General features: G+C 46.2%; 1 protein-coding gene across 45 annotated transcripts in view; it reads right to left on the bottom strand.

The window, feature by feature from the left end:
* Positions 1–22,706, bottom strand: part of LOC106577144 (ankyrin-3) — a 165,666-nt gene that overhangs the window by 95,126 nt on the left and 47,834 nt on the right. For 12 of the 45 annotated variants that reach the window (XM_045700922.1, XM_045700910.1, XM_045700932.1 and 9 more), the window contains exon 1: positions 20,707–21,246. The exons of 1 other annotated variant lie outside the window; for it this stretch is intronic. In XM_045700922.1, the coding sequence (XP_045556878.1) occupies positions 20,707–20,826 (120 nt within the window). In that variant the 5' untranslated portion in view covers positions 20,827–21,246. Of the gene's footprint in view, positions 1–20,706; positions 21,249–22,706 lie in introns of those variants that run through there. 32 more of the 45 variants (XM_045700933.1, XM_045700927.1, XM_045700920.1 and 29 more) reach the window with 10 other exon arrangements.

The raw sequence follows: 22,706 nt of genomic DNA on the forward strand, positions 1-22,706 counted from the left end.
ATTACATCATATTTAATCATTTCATAGAGCAAAATGGCTCAACTGCTCTTAACTAGGCCTGGTCTTAGATAATTACTACATCATGTCTGTGTGTTTAGCATACTATCTCAGTGTGTTAGACAGTGACAGAGAGAGAGAGGGGGGAGAGTGAGTGGGAGTGGGTGAGAGAGCGCGAGGGGGAGTGGGAGAGGGGAGAGAGAGAGAGCGAGATAGAGAACGAGGGGGAGAGGGAGTGGGAGAGGGGGAGAGGGAGTGAGATAGAAAGCGAGAGGGAGAGAGAGAGAGGGGGGAGAGGCAGTGGGAGGAAGGGAGGGACCGACAGAGAGACACACAGAGAGAGACAGAGAGAGAGAGAGAATTGGTACACTGTGAACACAACTGTGCATTGTCCCTGAGCTCTGCTTTTCCTGTGCATCCAGATTACAGATGATTAACTTGTGGTTAACCTCTCCTCTCACCTCTCTTATTGATCTTCTTTATCTGTTCCTTCCTGTAAACTGATCACAAGGACCTTATCCTCCACACCTTCCATATACTTTGCTTTACATGACAATGTATTTCTCATAAATGCATAGGCTAGGTTATCAGCCTTTTTTATTAACCTGGGGCAGAAATGGGTGCTGGCTGGGACAGAAAGCAACAAAAGTATGATAATGGCTGTCTGTAACAGTTTGCCCCTAAGCTACAGAAAATAATAATCTTGTGGATGGGGAAGGCACAAAGGTGTAATAACATCATGCCTTCAATCAAGGTAGATGTAGTTTTTATTTTTTAAATTATGATTTTTTTATTTCACCTTTATTTCACCTGTTTGGGATAGGGGGCAGTATTTTCACGGCCGGATAAAAATTTTACCCGATTTCATCTGGTTACTACTCCTGCCCAGAAACTAGAATGTGCATATAATTAGTAGATTTTGATAGAAAACACTCTAAAGTTTCTAAAACTGTTTGAATGGTGTCTGTGAGTATAACAGAACTCATATGGCAGGCCAAAACCTGAGAAGATTCCATACAGGAAGTGCCCTGTCTGACAATTTGTTGTCCTTCTGTTGCATCTCTATCGAAAATACAGCATCTGTGCTGTAACGTGACATTTTCTAAGGCTTCCATTGGCTCTCAGAAGGCGCCAGAAAGTGGAATGGGGTGTCTGCTGTCTCTGGGCGAAGAACAGCAGGAGAATTTGTTAGTGGTCAGCCTGGGAACAGTGAGACTGAGAGGCGCGTTCATGAGAATTCTCAATTTTTTTCTTTCAGCCTTTGAATGAATACAACATCGCCCGGTTGGAATATTATCGCTATTTTATGAGAAAAATAGCATAAAAATGGATTTTAAACAGCGTTTGACATGCTTCTAAGTACGGTAATGGAATAATTTGATTTTTTTTGTCACGAAATGCTTCGGATAGTGACCTGAACGCAGAAACAAAACGGAGCTATTTGAATATAACTATGGATTATTTGGAACCAAAACAGCATTTGTTGTTGAAGTAGAAGTCCTGCGAGTGCATTCTGACAAAGAACAGCAAAGGTAATCACATTTTTCTAAAAGTAATTCTGAGTTTAGGTTGTCCCAAACTTGGTGGGTGTCAAAATAGCTAGCCGTGATGGCCTGGCTATGTACTCAGAATATTGCAAAATGTGCTTTCGCCGAAAAGCTATTTTAAAATCTGACACCGCGATTGCATAAAGGAGTTCTGTATCTATAATTCTTAAAATAATTGTTATGTATTTTGTGAACGTTTATCATGAGTAATTTAGTAAATTCACCGGAAGTTTGCGGTGGGTATGCTAGTTCTGAACATCACATGCTAATGTAAAAAGCTGTTTTTTGATATAAATATGAACTTGATTGAACAAAACATGCATGTATTGTATAACATAATGTCCTAGGAGTGTCATCTGATGAAGATCATCAAAGGTTAGTGCTGCATTTAGCTGTGGTTTTGGTTTTTGTAACATATATGCTTGCTTTGAAAATGGCTGTGTGATTATTTTTGGCAAGGTACTCTCCTGACATAATCTAATGTTTTGCTTTCGCTGTAAAGCCTTTTTGAAATCGGACAATGTGGTTAGATTAACGAGAGTCTTGTCTTTAAAATGGTGTAAAATAGTCATATGTTTGAGAAATTGAAGTTATAGCATTTCTGAGGTATTTGTATTTCGCGCCACGCTCTACCATTGGATATTGGTGAGGCGTTCCGCTTGCAGAACGTCTGTCCTTAACCAGGTAGGGCAGTTGAGAACAAGTTCTCATTTACAACTGCGACCTGGCCAAGATAAAGCAAAGCAGTGCGACAAAAGCAACAACACAGAGTTACACACTGGATAAACAAAAATACAGTCAATAACACAATAGAAAATCTGTATACAGTGTGTGCAAATGAAGTAAGGAGGTAAGGCAATAAATAGGCCATAGTGGCGAAATAATTACAATTTAGCAATTAACACTGGAGTGATAGATGTGCAGATGAGGATGTGCAAGTAGAAATACTGGTGTGCAAAAGAGCAGAAAAAGAAATGACCAACAAAATATTTTAAGGGATTTCATCAGCATTGTCCTAATAACAAATATGCATATCATGAGATATCTATTTTGATCCATTCCTATGCTATTTTGAGCATGATTTGAACAAAGGTCTTACATACTGTATATGAGAAGACCTTGATTGGTTGGTTGCTCCTGAGTGGCACAGCTGTCTAAGGCATTGCATCTCAGTGCTAGAGGTGTCACTATAGGCCCTGGTGTGATCCTGGGCTGTATCACAACTGGCCGTGATTGGGAGTCCCATAGGGCGGAGCACAATTGGCTCAGTGTCCTCCGGGTTTGGCTGGGGTAGGCCGTCATTGTAAAATAAGTATTTGTTCTTAACTGACTTGCCTAGTTAAATAAAGATAAAATAAAAAATGAAATAAAAACTCGACAGCTACAGTCAATCTCCATTGAGGTAACAGTGATGTCTCATCATAGCTACACAGACAATTCCTGGGGTCGACAGGTCAAGGGGTCGACAGGTCAAGAAGCAACTAAGCTTCACTCTGATATGTTGAAGAGGATGCACCAAAACGACAATCTATTCTGTCTAGTTAGAGAAACCCAATGAGTTGAACAGCACTTCCACAGTCAGACAGTAACAGCCCACCAGCTTCAATGGAAACAGCCCTGGTCAGGATGAATCTTCCTGTCTCACATTCTTAATGCTCTCTCTGCTGGCTTCATCCGTCTGCCCAATCTGTGTACACCTTGTGTTTAATGTTTCTGCAAATGTGCCAAGTTTAGCTCAGGATACTTGAGATCAAATCGATACAGAGATACAGGAATATAGTCTCTCCTGAATGTTTTGTTTGGCTGTTGTTTTGCAGACAGACAATGCAAAGCGGACCTGATCCACAGTAAAGCGGAGGCTCACATGCTGCTGACTAGCCTATGCCTAATAATGGTACTAACTAGATGACGTCAGTCACTCGCTTGTCTCTAGCATGGCATAAGACAGGAGTGGAAAGTACCATTCTTCAGCCAGAGTAGGGGTATACAGTATGCATACAGTATTTATTAGGATCCCCATCACTGCCTGCAGTATGTCTATGAGACTGAGTAACATCCTCAACAGGCTACACCCTCTCTCTTTGAGCAGAGATTGCCCCAACATGACCCTGAGAGAGTTCATCAATCCCAGGGAACTGACTGGTCACCAAGGCTGAGCCGTGTGTGTGTGTGTGTGTGTGTGTGTGTGTGTGTGTGTGTGTGTGTGTGTGTGTGTGTGTGTGTGTGTGTGTGTGTGTGTGTGTGTGTGTGTGTACGTACGCAGGGGCATCATGCACCCAAAAATCTGAGGGAGCACAAAGTGTGAATTTTGCATTTTACAAACGCCTCAAACAGCTTTTTCCTGCAATCTAGAGTCATAATCATTATGCTTAATTCTATGTCAAAAATACTGTATGCACACTACCAGTCAAAAGTTTGGACACACCTACTCATTCAAGGGTTTTTATTTATTTTTACTATTTTCTACATTGTAGAATAATAGTGAAGACATCAAAACTATGAAATAACACATATGGAATCATGTAGTAACCAAAAAAAGTGTATATATTTTATATTTGAGATTCTTCAAAGTAGCCACCCTTTGCCTTCATGACAGCGTTGCACACTCTTGGCATTCTCTCAACCAGCTTCACCTGGAATGCTTTTCCAACAGTCTTGAAGGAGTTCCCACATATGCTGAGCACTTGTTGGCTGCTTTTCCTTCACTCTGTGGTCCAACTCATCCCAAACCATCTCAATTGGGTTGAGATTGGGTGATTGTGGAGACCAGGTCATTTGATGCAGCATTCCATCACTCTCCTTCTTGGTCAAATAGCCCTTACACAGCCGGGATGTGTGTTTTAGGTCATTATCCTGTTGAAAAATAAATGATAGTCCCACTAAGCGCAAACCAGATGGGATGGCGTATAGCTGCAGAATTCTGTGGTATCAATGCTGGTTAAGGGTGCCTTAAATTCTAAATAAATCACGGACAGTGTCACCAGCAAAGCGCCCCCACACCACCTCATGCTTCACGGTGGGAACCAAACATGCGGAGATCATCCGTTCACCTACTCTGCGTCCCACAAAGACACTGCGTTTGGAACCAAAAATTGCAAATTTGGATTCATCAGACCAAAGGACAGATTTCCACCAGTCTAATGTCCATTGCTCGTGTTTCTTGGCCCAAGCAAGTCTCTTATTATTATTGGTGTCCTTTAGTAGTGGTTTCTTTGCAGCAATTCGACCATGAAGACCTGATTCACACAGTCTCCTCTGAAATGTTGATGGTGAGATGTGTCTGTTACTTGAACTCTATTTGGGCTGCAATTTCTGAAACATCTCAAGGATGATCAATGAAAACAGGATGCACCTAAGATCAATTTCGAGTCTCATAGCAAAGGGTCTGAATACTTATGTAAATAAGGTATTTAAAAACAAATTGCTATACATTTGCAAAACATTTGAAAACCTGTTTTCACTTTGTCATCATGGGGTATTGTGTGTAGATTGATGAGGAAAATGTTTTATTTAATACATTTTACAATAAGGCTGTAACGTAACAAAATGTGGAAAAAGTCAAGGGGTCTGAATACTTTCTGAATGCACTGAATTCACACACACACACACACACACACACACACACACACACACACACACACACAAAGGACAAATCTGAGGGGGCACATGCTCCGGTGCCCCCTATGGGCATGATGCCTCTGTACGTGTGTGTGTGCGTATGTGCTTCCATACTGCCTGCTCTGTCTGCTATAGCATGTTACACCGTCAAGGTCGCAGCGGAGAGGGAAGACTAATGACCTATAATGAAACACTACCTCACATGTTAATAACAGCCAGCCAAGCATGCAATGGTACAGCTGAAGCACATGAAGCCTATCGTTTGACATCAGGGGTTTTTTTTGTACTTAATATGCCTACATGGGTCTGCTCACCAAATCTATCAAAATCATTCAGAAACGAAATGACAATAAATCATACATTTTAACAATCATTGCTAAATCAAGATAGGTACCATAATGCCACTGTCAGAAAAACAGACACTCAAACTGTCAGGTCACGTCTTGTTTTCTACCCCACCCCTATCACAGCTCACCTTCAAATGTCTCCTATAGGAAATACACACAGCAGCACCCTCGCATACAATCAGCCATTTGCAGCCCCCAGACACATAGTGCTCAAAATGGCCGCCTTCTGGCTAACAACGTTACTAGTTTCATTGGCACTCATGGAGCACTAGGATCATTACCCCCGTCATTCAGTTCAGCCTTCATATCTTACATCTTAGGCCATTATTTCATTCTTGCCCTGAAAGAATAGGATCCATATTGAAATTAATGTAATCAACAAAGTAGGCCAACAGTAATGATCAAAAAGAAACTCCTGGCAGCACGAGGGCTATAGTGTTTTTTCTACCATTGGAAACCTGGTTAGTGTTTTAATTGAGAAGGACCTAGGTGATTAAAGCATCTTCAATGCAACCCTTGCTACTGGCCCAGCCATTTGCTTGTCAAGAGCCTTCACACTCTCAAGATGGCTGACAGCTGACACGGACAGAGTCCGCACTAACGCCTTGACTCATATCTCACTGTATGAACGACATCCATACTTACAGTAGTAGTGACTGTTGTCCAAGCATACTGTTGTTTCTCTCACAGCAGGGTGTCACTCAATATAGGCTACTGTACATTGATGATGGGAGAGCTGTAGCAATCACAATACAGTCTAACAACTGTGATGTTCATGTTAAAAGAGTGTGTGCCCCTTTAAGAGCGCACAAGACTCATGGTCTAAGGGAGAGATAACCAGAGGGAGGAACAGAAAATACAATGTAAGAGTACAGGACAGAATGTAAATAAATGAGCCCAGGGTTCACATATTAATCACACTGGATTCCCCTCTATGAACAGCTACATCACAGCACCCAAAACAACACACTCTGAACCAAAAATAGCATCTGTGATTGTCATTCTGAATTGATGCACCATCTAGGCCTATATGCTGGAATAGTGAGTGGTTTACTGTAAATGTTACTTCTGGCTATGTGCTTTTTCCAACTAGCTCTCACAGTCTTACATCAGACTTAGACGTTCATCCATGTTTCTCAAATTTCAAAGTTGTTCCAAACGTCAAATTTCAAGAGTGTTTAAGATTAAGTTTAGGCATAAACTCCAAATGTTTAAGGTTAGGATTAAGTTTAGGCATTAACTCCCTAATATTAAGGTTAGGCATTAACTCCAAATGGTTAAGGTAAGGATTAAGGTTTGGGATCGGCTTAAAACGAAAATATTTGTAAAGAAAACTATATTGCTGGATTTGAACTTGCAACCTTTGGAATCAGAGACAAATGCTTCTGCCCATCCGCCACCACCAACAACACCAACACCAACACCCTAGCAAATCTGAAACCTACTTGAAGGTAACAGCACTCACTGCTGCCCCTAGTGGCCGATTTCCATGTCATTTACCAATGTCCTCAGATATGGATGGGCGTCCAATACTGAATACTCACCTTCTCCTTGTATCAACCTGGTTCTCTTCCTTTATCCATCTCCCCTCTCTGTATTTCATCTGTTTCTCCCCTCTCTATCCTTTCTCTTGCCAAGTCTTTTCCTTCATGTTCCTCTGCCTCTTTTCAAGCTCTATACTTGCCCTTGCTATCATTGATTGATTCCTAACACAGACCAGTGAGCTCAGAGGGCATTTGAACTCAAAGACAAAAGATACATTCTGGTCATTGTACAGCCAAAGGAACCAAACATCCATCAAGCCTATGGAGACCAGAGAAACAGTCTACACAGGCACTTTGTTTTGAACTACTGTAATGAAAATAAAATAAAAAGTTGAACCTATACCCTTCCATATTAAATGTAAATACTCAGTAGCAGTCTTTACTTTGTAGAAAGGATTCTGTACAGTCATTTCTCACATCTATGTGACTGTTTTTGCACTTCTTAAATACAACACCATCAAACAATAAGCGCTGACTGTTGACCAGAGGCTCTGTAGCATCTGTTGAAAGTGCTGGTATTGAATAATTCAGCATCAAACATGAATTAGCCCGAGTGCTTTGCTTTCTCCGTCTCTGGCAGATGCTGTTCCCACACAACTGATGAGGCTTGGACTGGGGCTCTGTCTGAATTTGTTCAGCTGCGCTGGTCATTGTACTGTGAGAATGTGTGTGTGCGCGTGTGCATAGTAAGGACTCAAACACTGCAGTGACCACAGGCTCATTCCACTGATATATGACATAAGGAAGAATACTTTATACACAACAATGGTAATACCATTCCCACCTTGAAGCCATAATCAACCTTTCCCTAACTGTAAATCCTTTTTTATTTTATTGAACTTTTATTGATACAGGGTGGGTCACCATTGAGACCAGGGTCTCATTTGCAAAGGAGCCCTGTGAACATGAGCATACAATAAATAATATCAATACAGAAAATATAACAAGATTCATCAAAACAAACAACTCTCACATATCACCTCCCTTGAACTCTAAACTGTTCAATGGAGACCGGCGAGTCTGATTTCAAGGTGGCCTGAAGGCTATTCAATGAACTGGGGGCATAAAAACGAAAAGCATTTTCCCCCCAGGTCAGTGTAGACCCGCATGACCTCCAGAAGCAGCCAGTCCAGAGAGCTGGACTGAAAATGTCTGGATCTCCAGTTAATACGTGAGCTGAGATAGTGGGGGAGTCTCTGAAGAACTGCTTTATATACAAAAAGTAAATAAATGCTGGGCCCTTCTGGTAGTCAGAGACTTCCAGCCAACAGATCTATACAAAATGCAGTGATGTGTATGAAAATTGTCCCCAGTGATAAAAAAACAGTGCTGAGTGAATCTAAACGTTTTAAAGCAGAGGCTGTCGCATGCATGAAGATTGTCACCATAATCAAGTACTGAGAGAAGTGTTGCTTGAACCATCTTCCTTCTACTTTCCAAAGTGAGGCAGAATTTATTTATATAAAACAATCTTAATTCTCAACTTTTTTTGTCAGTTTTTCAATGTGTGTTTTAAAAGAGAGCTTATCCTCAATCCAAATATCCAAGTACTTATAATTGGGAACTTGCTCAATTTGGGACCCCTTCAATGTGCAAATACGCAGGTCCTCAGGGTTAATATTAAAAGACCTAGAGAACAACAAAAAACTTGGTTTTATTAGCATTTAGCACTAGTTTAAGATCAGTAAGTCAAAACCATGCTGAAGGTCATGAATGGGCTCTATACTGAGGAGGCACATGAGTAAATAACTATCATCCACGTAGAGATGAATGTTACAGCTTTGAACAGATATTATTTATATAAATAGTGAAGAGAACAGGTCCCATAATCGACCCCTACGGCACACCTTTTGTAATATTGAGGAAACTAGATATGATACCATCAGTAAGCACCCATTGTGCCCTGTCCGTTAGATAGCACTAGAACCAATTGCAAGATGCCTGATCTTGGCCTATTTCAGACAATCTATGAACAAGTAAGAAGTGGTCAACCGTATGAAAAGCCTTCGACAGGTCAATAAATAAGGAAACACAGTGATTTTTATGGTCTAAACAATATAGACAAGCGTAGCCGCTGAAAAAGTGCTAAAACCAGATTGGTACTCATTAAAACAGAATGAGAAGTTTAAAAGTTCTAATCTGAGCGTTGGCCAGGGACTCTACACTACAGCACAGAGGAGCACAGTGTAGTTCTGTGGATCAGTGTTATCTGCTGGTCGACAAAACCCACTGCTTTTCTCTTTCTCCACCTATCACAGTACTCTCATGTGACACATATTCTAGAAATTTTACAATTTCCATGCTGGATCACATTACTCCGCTACAAAGACGCTGTCCATTCCATGCTCAATTGTATCCAAGAGAAAACATGATTTGTCGTCCACAAAAGGCAGCTTTTGTCCATACAGTGATGCAGAAGTTTGTGTCTGAGACAAACTCAAAACCAGGTAATGATATAGCATAAAACTGTCCAATCAATTGAGTCAGTCTGGTGAAGAGCAGGGCGTGATAGATGTAAAGCAAAATGGACCCAGCTCTCTATTCAACATGACTATCAAGGACCAGCGAATAAGGTGGTACAAATATATACAAAAAGAAACATCTATTAATAGGGATGGACTTTTAAAGCTGTCAAATGCTAGGAAGAACTAGGATCACAGAATCAAATTGAAAAGCAATCTCTTCATATGTAAAATAGAAACAAAGACTAACCAAATAAATGCTGAAACATTGGATGCCATTGTGTGAGACATCCTGAGTGTTGTGCAACACAAACACCTGGGAGTAGTAGATAAGGAGGTAGCTGGAGAGACAGAATGCATTTTTCTCTAAGCATGAATGTCTCTGATCCCTCCCAGAGGGAGCTGACTGTGGAGGAGTGTCTGCTCTGTGATTATCATCGATCTGCCCTCAACACAGCCCATTTCCAGCCCCGGTCGGGACACAGTGCCAGGCTCCGACTGGCTGACTCTGCCCACAAAGATAGGCCTATATCTGGGGACCAAGGACGCCAAGAGTGGGTGGAAGAACCAGGGTTTTAAACGCACAAGGTCAAATGATCAAATATAGGCCTAGAGTCTGCCCTCAACACAGCCCATTTCCAGTCTCGGTCGGGACACAGGGTCAGGCCACGACTGGCTGACTCTGCCCACAAATAGAGGCCTTTTCTGGGGACCAAGGACACCAAGAGTGGGTGGTAGAACCAGGGTTTAAAAAGCACATGGTCAAATGATCAAATATAGGTCTAGAGTCTAAATAATGTTCAAATGATACAAAAGACAGTGAATATATTTAGGGATTTTTGTCATCATCTTGCATGGCTCTAACAGACGGCTAGTGAAATATTATGGTGCGAGTGCAAATTCTTTTTCTTTTCTCCCTCCGCCTTGTGGTACAAGAGATCAATTGAGAAGCCAATTACAATGAGGGGAAAAAGTATTTGATCCCCTGCTGATTTTGTACGTTTTCCCACTGACAAAGAAATGATCAGTCTATCATTTTAATGGTAGGTTTATTTGAACAGTGAGAGACAGAATAACAACAACAAATTCCAGAAAAACGCATGTCAAAAAATGTTATAAAATGATTTGCATTTTAATGAGGGAAACAAGTATTTGACCCCTCTGCAAAACATGACTTAGTACTTGGTGACAAAACCCTTGTTGGCAATCACAGAGGTCAGACGTTTCTTGTAGTTGGCAACCAGGTTTGCACACATCTCAGGAAGGATTTTGTCCCACTCCTCTTTGCAGATCTTCTCCAAGTCATTAAGGTTTCGAGGCTGACGTTTGGCAACTCGAACCTTCAGCTCCCTCCACAGATCTTCTATGGGATTAAGGTCTGGAGACTGGCTTCTTCTTGAGCCAGTCCTTTGTTGCCTTGGCCGTGTGTTTTGGGTCATTGTCATGCTGGAATACCCATCCACGACCCATTTTCAATGCCCTGGATGAGGGAAGGAGGTTCTCACCCAAGATTTAACGGTACATGGCCCCGTCCATTGTCCCTTTGATGCGGTGAAGTTGTCCTGTCCCCTTAGGGAGAAAAACACCCCCAAAGCATAATGTTTCCACTTCCATGTTTGACGGTGGAGATGGTGTTCTTGGGGTCATAGGCAGCATTCCTCCTCCTCCAAACACAGCGAGTTGAGTTGATGCCAAAGACCTCCATTTTGGTCTCATCTGACCACAACACTTTCACCCAGTTGTCCTCTGAATCATTCAGATGTTCATTGGTAAACTTCAGACGGGCATGTATATGTGCTTTCTTGAGCAGGGGGACCTTGCGGGCGCTGCAGGATTTCAGTCCTTCACGGCGTAATGTGTTACCAATTGTTTTCTTGGTGACTATGGTCCCAGCTGCCTTGAGATCATTGACAAGATCCTCCCGTGTAGTTCTGGGCTGATTCCTCACCGTTCTCATGATCATTGCAACTCCACGAGGTGAGATCTTGCATGGAGCCCCAGGCCGAGGGAGATTGACAGTTCTTTTGTGTTTCTTCCATTTGCGAATAATCGCACCAACTGTTGTCACCTTCCCACCAAGCTGCTTGGCGATGGTCTTGTAGCCCATTCCAGCCTTGTGTAGGTCTATAATCTTTTCCCTGGCATCCTTGGAGAGCTCTTTGGTCTTGGCCATGGTGGAGAGTTTGGAATCTGATTGCTTGATTGCTTCTGTGGACTGGTGTCTTTTATACAGGTAACAAGCTGAGAGTAGGAGCACTCCCTTTAAGAGTGTGCTCCTAATGTGCTCCTTTTTTCCCTCACTGTATGCTATAACACATGAAATATGTAAAGGAAAACCTACAAGACAAACAGTCTTGCTTTAGTAGTGCTACTGATGGGATAGTGGCGGGTGGTTAGCTACAAATGAAGCTGAGGTAGACAGAGGCCAGAGGGGGGTAGGGTGTGTATGGGGAGGGAGGGAGGTAGGGTGTGGGGAGGGAGGGAGGGTAGGGTAGGGGTGTGTGTAGGGAGGGAGGGTAGGGTGTGTGTGGGGAGGGGGGGAAGGTAGGGTATGTGTGGGGAGGGAGGTTAGGGTGTGTGTGGGGAGGGAGGTTAGGGTGTGTGTGGGGAGGGAGGTTAGGGTGTGTGTGGGGAGGGAAGGTAGGGTATGTGTAGGGAGGGAGGGAAGGTAGGGTATGTGGGGAGGGAGGTTAGGGTGTGTGTGGGGAGGGAGGTTAGGGTGTGTGTGGGGAGGGAAGGTAGGGTGTGTGTGGGGAGGGAGGGAGGGTAGGGTGTGTGTGGAGAGGGAGGGTAGGGGTGTGTGTGGAGAGGGAGGGAGGGAAGGTAGGGTATGTGGGGAGGGAGGGGGAGGGTAGGTGTGGGGGAGGGAAGGTAGGGTCTGTGTGGGGAGGGAAGGTAGGGTGTGCGTGGAGAGGGAGGGAGGGTAGGGTGTATGTTGGGAGGGAGGTTAGGGTGTGTGTGGGGAGGGAAGGTGGGTTATGTGAGGGTAGGGAGGAAAGGTAGGGTAGGGTGGGGAGGGAGGTTAGGGTGTGTGTGGGGAGGGAGTGTAGGGTGTGTGGGGGAGAGAGGGAGGGAGGGTAGGGTTGTGTGTGGGCAGGGAAGGTAGGGTAGTGTTGTATGGGGGAGGGAGGGAGGGTATGTGTGGGGAGGGAGGGTATGTGTGGGGGAGGGAGGGAGGGGTATGTGTGGGGAGGGAGGGAGGGTATGTGTGGAGAGGGAGGGAGGGTATGTGTGGAGAGGGAGGGAGGGTATGTGTGGGGAGGGAGGGAGGGTATGTGTGGGGAGGGAGGGAGGGTAGGGTAGTGTGGAGAGGAGGGAGGGTAAGTGTGGGGAGGGAGGGTAGGGTAGGTGGAGAGGGAGGGAGGGTATGTGTGGAGAGGGAGGGAGGGTGTGTGTGGAGAGGGAGGGAGGGTAGGGTATGTGTGGGGAGGGAGGGAGGGTATGTGTGGGGAGGGAGGGTAGGGGTGTGTGTGGAGAGGGAGGGAGGGTGTGTGTGGAGAGGGAGGGAGGGTAGGGTATGTGTGGAGAGGGAGGGAGGGTATGTGTGGGGAGGGAGGGAGGGTAGGGTGTGTGTGGAGAGGGAGGGAGGGTATGTGTGGGGAGGGAGGGAGGGTATGTGTGGGGAGGGAGGGTAGGGTGTGTGTGGGGAGGGGGGGAAGGTAGGGTATGTGTGGGGAGAGAGGTTAGGGTGTGTGTGGGGAGGGAGGTTACGGTGTGTGTGGGGAGGGGAAGGTAGGGTGTGGGGGAGGGAGGGAGGGTAGGGTGTGTGTGGGGAGGAGGGTAGGGTGTGTGTGGGGAGGGAAGGTAGGGTGTGGGGAGGGAGGGAGGGTAGGGGTGTGTGTGGGGAGGGAGGGTAGGGTGTGTGTGGGGAGGGAGGTTAGGGTGTGTGTGGGGAGGGAAGGTAGGGTGTGGGGAGGGAGGGAGGGTAGGGTGTGTGTGGGGAGGGAGGGTAGGGTGTGTGTGGAGAGGGAGGGAGGGAAGGTAGGGTATGTGGGGAGGGAGGTTAGGGTGTGTGTGGGGGAGGGAGGTTAGGGTGTGTGTGGGGAGGGAAGGTAGGGTGTGGGGAGGGAGGGAGGGTAGGGTGTGTGGGGGAGGGAGGGTAGGGTGTGTGTGGAGAGGAGGGAGGGAAGGTAGGGTATGTGGGGAGGGAGGTAGGGTATGTGTGGGGAGGCAGGGGAGGGTAGGTGTGGGGAGGGAAGGTAGGGTGTGTGTGAGGAGGGAAGGTAGGGTGTGTGTGAGGAGGGAAGGTAGGGTGTGTGTGAGGAGGGAAGGTAGGGTGTGTGTGGGGAGGGAAGGTAGGGTCTGTGTGGGGAGGGAAGGTAGGGTGTGTGTGGGGAGGGAAGGTAGGGTCTGTGTGGGGAGGGAAGGTAGGGTGTGTGTGGGGGAGGGAAGGTAGGGTCTGTGTGGGGAGGGAAGGTAGGGTCTGTGTGGGGAGGGAAGGTGGGTTATGTGAGGGTAGGGAGGAAAGGTAGGTGTGGGGAGGGAGGTTAGGGTGTGTGTGGGGAGGGAGGGAGGGTAGGGTGTGTGTGGGGAGGGAAGGTGGGTTATGTGAGGGTAGGGAGGAAAGGTAGGTGTGGGGAGGGAGGTTAGGGTGTGTGTGGGGGAGGGAGTGTAGGGGTGTGTGGGGAGAGAGGGAGGGAGGGTAGGTTCTGTGTGGGTAGGGAAGGTAGGGTGGTGTTGTATGGGGAGGGAGGGAGGGAGGGTAGGGTATGTGTGGGGAGGGAAGGTAGGGTGTATGTGGAGAGGGAGGGAGGGTAGGGTGTGTGGAGAGGGAGGGAGGGTAGGGTGGGTGGAGAGGGAGGGAGGGTAGGGTAGGGTATGTGTGGGGAGGGAGGGTAGGGTGTGTGTGGAGAGGGAGGGAGGGTAGGGTTGTATGGGGGAGGGAGGTTAGGGTGTGTGTGGGGGAGGGAGGGTAGGGGTGTGTGTGGAGAGGGAGGGTAGGGTATGTGTGGAGAGGGAGGGAGGGTATGTGTGGGGAGGGAGGGAGGGTATGTGTGGAGAGGGAGGGAGGGTAGGGTGTGTGTGGAGAGGGAGGGAGGGTAGGGTGTGTGTGGAGAGGGAGGGAGGGTAGGGTGTGTGTGGGGAGGGAGGGAGGGTAGGGTATGTGTGGAGAGGGAGGGAGGGTAGGGTATGTGTGGAGAGGGAGGGAGGGTAGGGTGTGTGTGGAGAGGGAGGGAGGGTATGTGTGGGGAGGGAGGGAGGGTAGGGTGTGTGTGGGGAGGGAAGGTGGGTTATGTGAGGGTAGGGAGGAAAGGTAGGGTAGGTGTGGGGAGGGAGGTTAGGGTGTGTGTGGGGAGGGGAGTGTAGGGTGTGTGGGGAGGGAAGGTAGGGTGTATGTGGAGAGGGAGGGAGGGTAGGTTGTGTGTGGGTAGGGAGGGTAGGGTAGTGTTGTATGGGGAGGGAGGGAGGGAGGGTAGGGTAGTGTGGGGAGGGAAGGTAGGGTGTATGTGGAGAGGGAGGGAGGGTAGGGTGTGTGGAGAGGGAGGGAGGGTAGGGTGGGTGGAGAGGGAGGGAGGGTAGGGTGTGTGGAGAGGGAGGGAGGGTAGGGTGGGTGGAGAGGGAGGGAGGGTAGGGTATGTGTGGGGAGGGAAGGAGGGTAGGGTATGTGTGGGGAGGGAAGGAGGGTAGGGTATGTGTGGGGAGGGAAGGAGGGTATGTGTGGGGAGGGAGGGAGGGTAGGGTATGTGTGGGGAGGGTGTATGGGGAAGGGGTGGATAGAGTTGCCTCTACCAATGCAGGCACATAGAATGTGTCCCATGGGTCAGAATACTGGTGTGAGGGACAGTTTAACTACAACAGGAGGGGTTATTAGAGAGGTGAGGGTATGGGACTATCATGTTCTGCACACACACACACACACACACACACACACACACACACACACTAGAGCGTGGGGGTTTGGCTGGAGAGTGAGGGGGATGGGGGAGCATGGTCGAGGGTGTTTGTGTGTTTGGGGCTGGGCCAGCATGTTTAGCAGCCTGATGGAGGAGGCCTTGATTCACCGTGGGGGATTAATGCTTGTGATGATGGTGGGGCAGGGGGAAGAAAGGGAAGCTTACAGCACAAGCATCGGTGCACATGCCCTGCTTCTATCGTTGGTGGGTGCTGATGAATGGCCCCAAGATCTGGGATTTTACTTTCTGTATGGGTGTGTGTGTGTATGAGCGAGTGCATATGGAGGACAGTCCTTGTAAGAGAGAAGAGGAGAGGGGGTTTCAGGGCGAGTGGAGAAAGGGGGGTTGGGGGACCCGTGCCGGGAAGCGCAGGCAGACAGGCTGTGGGGGAGGAGGTGGGTTTAGCTGGTAGATACTGTTGATGGGGGTTCATCACTGAATTAATGTGTGTGTGTGTGTGTGTGTGTGAGCTCAACTCTTCAAATGCAGAACATCCTTATGGTACTTCAGCAGCCTCCTCCTAATGCCTGCCTCCAGCTCTTTACTCCCCATTTCTAGTCATTTCCTCTACCACATTTTCTACTATCCTCAGTTCACTACCGCACCCGTACTTCTCTTTGCTTCACCTCTTCCTCGTTTCGCGTCTTTTCACCTTTCCATTCTTCTCCTGTCCTGCCATCTCATCTCCTCAGCCATCCCTCCTTTCTCCTCTCCTTTCTTGACCCCATCATGTCCGATCCTGGGCACATCATTAAAGGATTATGCCAAGACTTCATGTTTGTATTTTCACTCTTCAGAGAAAATGTCAGGAAGCTGTTGTCTTAATAAATTACAAGAAAAAAAGACAAGATGGAGAGTCTTGCAGTTGAAGCTCTCTCATGTAGACAGAAATCTGATACACCTCACGGCAAACTTACATCAGAGATCCAGAGTTTATGCGCACACAGCATCAGCATCTCCTGCTCAATACAGCCTCTACGAGTCAGAGGCAGCCTCTACGAGACAGAGGCCGCCTCTACGAGACAGAGGCCGCCTCTACGAGACAGAGTGATGACAGCAGCAACAGAATAACAACGTATCACGGAGCAGAGAGAAGAGAAAAGAAGACGCCAATCACCTTCAAATGACCTTTAGGCCTAGCAACATCGCGCTCTCCCTCTCTCTCACTGTCCATCTCAGACGACACCCAGAACATGGCGGATTTTGATAACAACATGAAAGCCACACAATAGACCATTTTTTACGGTAACATATTCTGTGTTCTATTCCACTACACCAGAACCAATTCTAGTCACTTCCAATCTCTAGCGTACCGTAGAGAATACATGGGTTATGGCATACCATCCCTGTAGGACAAACACACCAGTCTGGTGTAGATCCAGTTACATCTTTACTGGTAAATCACCCCAGCACTCAGCTCTCCCGGACCCCTCAGACGACTGAGCCGCTCGATCGATAATTAAAATGATCCCTATTACAGCGTCTCACAGGCCCCTTGGAGACTGAATATATTGCAGTGAGATAGAGAGCCATATACAGAATAGGGTGATGTATTGTAGATTGAAGGGTTGAGGAACAGCATTTCAAGGACCATGGGTAACAGTCTAGTGTTCGCTGTAAAGAAATGGCTAAAGGGCTTAGGAGGTGCCAGCATATTGAATGCAACTGAACAAAAGCAATCAATGATGAGATCAAATAAAGGGTTTCCTTCGTTTTAACCAGAATTGTTGAAGCACACTAGCACAGTAGGCTATTTCTGAAAAGCAGTGCTGGACAGAGGTTTGTGTGCCTGTGGGGCAGTTTCAGTTTAGCAGTTTAGCATTTAGTTTGATGAGTGACCTGCCCATTTGACTGATGAGGGCTTTCTCTTGGTCACAATTGCCCCTCTGGGACTGGTCCTCGATCAGCCACAACACACACAGCAATTCTCCTTTAGCGGGTTAAGGATGGACCATTCTCTCTCCCTACACATATTATAGACTCTTGTGGGAGGGGGAGGGGGACAGAGAGGAACGAATGCTCGTTCTGCCTTTGTTTCGCTTGCCCCAAAACAGAGAGAAATGTGTGCGAGTAAAGGCATCAGCATGCTTCAGTTTGTACTGAATAGTACTTTGTCCATTTTGAGATGCCGTAGACAGAAAATAGTCAGAATTAATCTAAAATAACTCAAGAAATCTGTCATTTAATTTTATGTTTTGGCCGAAGAGATCTTAGCTGTGCAATTTTACATATAACTAAGATATTTGGTACAGTATTTCTCAATTAAAAAATGTGCATGAAAATGAGTCGTCTCTCGTTGAATGACAACAAACACTTTATTGAAGAATCTCGACTTGTCTCCACCCCCCCAGGTGTCACCCATCTTCCCAATTATCCCCTGTGTATTTTTACCTGTGTTCTCTGTCTGTTTGTTGCCAATTCGTCTTGTTCGTTCAAGCTTATCAGCATTTTTCCTGTCAGCGCCTATCGTTTCACAGCCTCTTTTTGCTAGTCCTCCCGGTTTTGACCTTTGCCTGTCCTGACCCTGTACCCGCCAGCCTGACCTCTCTGCCTGATCCTGAGCCTGCCTGCTGTCCTGTACCTTTTTTCCACCTCTGGATTACTGAACCTTGCCTGTCCCTGACCCTGAGTCCGCCTGCCGTCCTGTACCTTTGCCTTACCCTGGATTTGCGACCCCTGCCTGCCTTGACTTGTCTTTGCCTGCCCCGTTTGCTACAATAAACAGTGTTACTTTGACAGTCTGCATCTGGGTCTTACCTTGATTCCTGATAGAGAGACAGAGAGGATTGGGGACACATTTTGTGAGCTACACATGCTTAGTCTGGTAAGAGGAGGATGAGTGCCTCCAGTCGTCCCTCAAGGCTGCTTCCTCCTCTCCTTCTCCTCTCTAACACCTACAGCAGTCTCTTCTTACTACTGTTGCTGTAGCCAAGCTCTTAGGGAATCTGCAAGCTTTTTGCTATGTCTCAGAGATAATAACAATTTAAGTAAAGGTGGTATGATAACCTGTATGATAAGGTAACAGTGACCCCTCTCCTAGTGCCAGCTCTGGGCTTGAATACCCTGACCTCTCCCCTGATCCCCCTCACTGTGTGTGTCAGTAGGAGGTGTTCTTTCCACTGGCAGGCTACGATACCTCCATGCACAGCAGCTCCTTCTGGGGTGAGGAAGGTTAGTGGTCCCCTCTGCCAAAAGCAATCCTCCAGACACCTCCACTCCATTAGGCCCGTACAGCACTGAGTGAAGGCTGATAAGAGAGGCAGGCGGGCGCCTCAGTCAGCAATTTTCCTCTATCTCACCTCCTCTCTCACTACTTCTTTCTCTCTCTCCTAATCTTTCTCTCACTCCTTCTCTTTTACTCTCTCCCCCACTCTTTCCTTCTCTTTCTCTCTCCCATCGGGTATTGTTGGAGGGCCACCAGACAGTAGTAAATGATGCAGGCCAAGCTCAGCCAAGCCCATCAGGTACTTAAGCAATAAGGAACAAGAGGGTGTGGTATAGCCAATATACCACGGCTAAGGGTGGTTATTTTGTACGGCGCAACGCAGACTGCCTGGATACAGCTATTAGCCATGGTATATTGGCCATATACCACACACTCCCGAGGTGCCTTATTGTGATTATAAACTGGTAACCAACGTAATCAGAGCAGTAAAAATACACATTCTGTCATACCCGTGGTATACTGTCTGATATACCATGGCTGTCAGCCAATCAGCATTCAGGACTCGAACCAACCAGTTTATAATGTAGAATAGAACAGGATCTGAGATTGACTGGCTAATACTGTAGTGTAGACTGGCTAATACTGTAGTGTAGAAAAGCAAAGGTTTGAGGGTCCTGTGTGTTTGTTATGAGGGTCCTCTGTGTCTCAGTTGGTAGAGCATGGAGCTTACAATGCCAGGGTTGTGGGTTTGATTCTCACAGGGGACCAGTACAAAAAAATGAAAAATGTATGCACTCACTACTGTATAAGAGTGTCTGCTAAATGACTAAAATGCAAATGTAAAATTAGATGTGCATTAAACACATTTCCATTTCTGCCTATCAACAAAAGGAGCATGTGAGGTGTCTGTGCATTTCTTTGTGAGAGAGAGAGAGAGAGAGAGAGAGAGAGAGAGAGAGAGAGAGAGAGAGAGAGAGAGAGAGAGAGAGAGAGAGAGAGAGAGGGAGGGAGGAAGAAGCATGAGGACAGGAGGAAGGACACAGCTCGGAGGAGAAAGGGGAAACTGATTATCTGAATGGAGCGTGCTATACTTGCAGGCAATCAATAAATGGAGAAGAGCTCCCTCAGCCCGACATGAAATATGAGTCTCTATAATAATAATAATAATTATAACAATATCCCTCATGGACATCAGGAACACACACACAAAAGCAAAGATAATGTACACAATCAAAATAAATTCAATCATCCACCTTTAAGGTTTTTGTTCAAAAATAATATTTTCATAGATGTAAAAAATACATTGTCTATGTTAGAGTCAAATAACCATCTATTGTGCATAAATAGAAGCGACTGCCCATTAACACAAAGACAATAAATGTCAGTCCTATTGAACAGATCTCATGGGTGAAATAATTGCATCCAGTAAACATCAAGCAGTGGACGCTTTACTTCCAGCAAGACATTCTCTAGCTATTTATGACTTCAACCTATTTGTCCAGCAAAACCAGAACCATGTGCATATAGCAGATACAAGAGCAAGCATTAACCCACGTGTATTCTCCTCCATCATATGGAAAGCTTTTCCATCAATAAATAACAGAAATATGCATTATATATGGACGTCTGTGTATCCAGCTGCACACAGATACTCTCGACTGGACCACAACACAACCACATGCCCGGAACAGTACAGAACTCTTTGGATCACTAATGAACCAGGATTAGTTTGGATCAGTACCATACCCCTGTCCATTTGATAAGCTGTAAGATCAAGGTTTTTGAATCCGCAAACTGAGAGATGCTGATTTTGGAGTATAACAGTGGCGGTTATGCTGTAGTATTTGGGGGAGCCCTGTGCTTAGCTGTAGATTAGACAATAGTGTTAGACAGCATAAGGGCCAGATGCCAAGTACGACCTTACCACTACGCACCACGAACAAGGCCCCAGGCTGATGCTTAACTAACAGGTGAAATTCAACAAGGTTACATGCACGCGAGCGCACACACACACACACTACATTGAATGCATGGCAGCTTAGCGACATGAGAGAATTGTGTGTGTGTGTGCTGCCCATATGAACACAATGGGGATGTGGCTGAGCAGGGAGTCTCGCTCCAGTGAAAGTACCTTTCTCTTTTGTTCCCGGGACGCTAGTTTCTTAATTCTCCTTTTCTTTTCTTTCTCATCCTCGATAGCATTGACATCCACGTCCCGGTTCTTCTTCAATGCGGAGGCTGCGTGAGCCATGGCGGAATACAAAAAAAACGGTAGAAATCCCAGGGAAGTGGAAGCCAACGATCTCAGAGAAAAAGATAAGGAAAGGGAAAAAGAGTTCCGTCCTGCTGACAAGGAGAGTGTCGGAGGATAAGGGTAGGCAGGAGAAAAGAGGAGAAAACGTTTCCTCCTGTTTCTGTGTCAACCTCTGTCAGTGTAGAATCCAGGAGCGAGAGAGCCACGAGCATCACCAGGCACAGAGGTGGAGAGGAGAGAAACGGTTACTACGGTAACCACGCTCTGTTTCTAGCCGTCCTCTTCACGTTCCCCTCCTGGTCCATGGCAGTACCTGGGCTGGTGCTCCGCGTGGATCTCTGTGTGTGTATGTGTGTGTGTGTGTGTGTGTGTGTGTGAGAGAGAGAAAGAGTGTGAGTGTGTGTCTGTGTGTATGAATGGAGTGTGAGGGAGCCAGCTGGGGTAGGCAGGGAGGGGGGGGATAGAGGGAGTGTGAGGGATCTACGGCTATGAGTCTGTGTGTGTGTGTGTGTGTGTGTGTGTGTGTGTGTGTGTGTGTGTGTGTGTGTGTGTGTACTTCTCCCCGACCCACCAGCTGGAAGTGCCCAAGTGAGAGATGGGATGGGGGAGAAAGTGTAGAGGACGGACTGAAGGGGGAGGTTGGATGGTGCTGATGGTAATTTTCTGTATCTCTCCCACACTCACACACACAGGTGGGAAGGGAAGAGGCAAAATACCTATCCATTCTTTTTTTTCTCAATAAAATCTGTTATTGTACAACAGAGGCTGATCCTATAACTTTGGAATACTAATTGCTGACTGTGTCTATTAAAGAATGACAACTTCCATTTGGTCATACATTATGAAAAAAAGTAGAAAAGGTCCTACTGAGTACTGACATACTAATGCTAATGCTGAGAGGAACTGACATACTAATGCTAATGCTGAGAGGAACTGACATACTAATGCTAATGCTGAGAGGAACTGACATACTAATGCTAATGCTGAGAGGAACTGACATACTAATGCTAATGCTGAGAGGAAACTGACATACTAATGCTGAGAGGAACTGACATACTAATGCTAATGCTGAGAGGAAACTGACATACTAATGCTAATGCTGAGAGGAACTGACATACTAATGCTAATGCTGAGAGGAAACTGACATACTAATGCTGAGAGGAACTGACATACTAATGCTAATGCTGAGAGGAAACTGACATACTAATGCTAATGCTGAGAGGAAACTGACATACTAATGCTAATGCTGAGAGGAAACTGACATACTAATGCTAATGCTGAGAGGAAACTGACATACTAATGCTGATAGGAAACTGACATACTAATGCTGATGCTGAGAGGAAACTGAAAACGAATGCTAATGCTGAGAGGAAACTGACATACTAATGCTGATGCTGAGAGGAAACTGACATACTAATGCTGATGCTGAGAGGAAACTGACAAACTAATGCTGATGCTGAGAGGAAACTGGCTTACTAATGCTAATGCTGAGAGGAAACTGACATACTAATGCTGAGAGGAAACCGACATACTAATGCTGAGAGGAAACCGACATACTAATGCTGAGAGGAAACTGACATACTAATGCTGAGAGGAAACTGACATACTAATGCTGAGAGGAAACTGACATACTAATGCTGATGCTGAGAGGAAACTGACATACTAATGCTGAGACGAAACTGACAAACTAACGCTGAGAGAAAACTGACATACTAATGCTGAGAGGAAACTGACTTACTAATGCTGATGCTGAGAGGAAACTGACATACTAATGCTGAGAGGAAACTGACATACTAATGCTAATGCTGAGAGGAAACTGACATACTAAGACCCTGACTACACCGCTCACGTCGCGTGCGCGAGCGTTACAAATTACA

Source organism: Salmo salar, chromosome ssa18 (genome assembly GCF_905237065.1).
Source record: "Salmo salar chromosome ssa18, Ssal_v3.1, whole genome shotgun sequence".
Taxonomy (NCBI): Eukaryota; Metazoa; Chordata; class Actinopteri; order Salmoniformes; family Salmonidae; genus Salmo; species Salmo salar.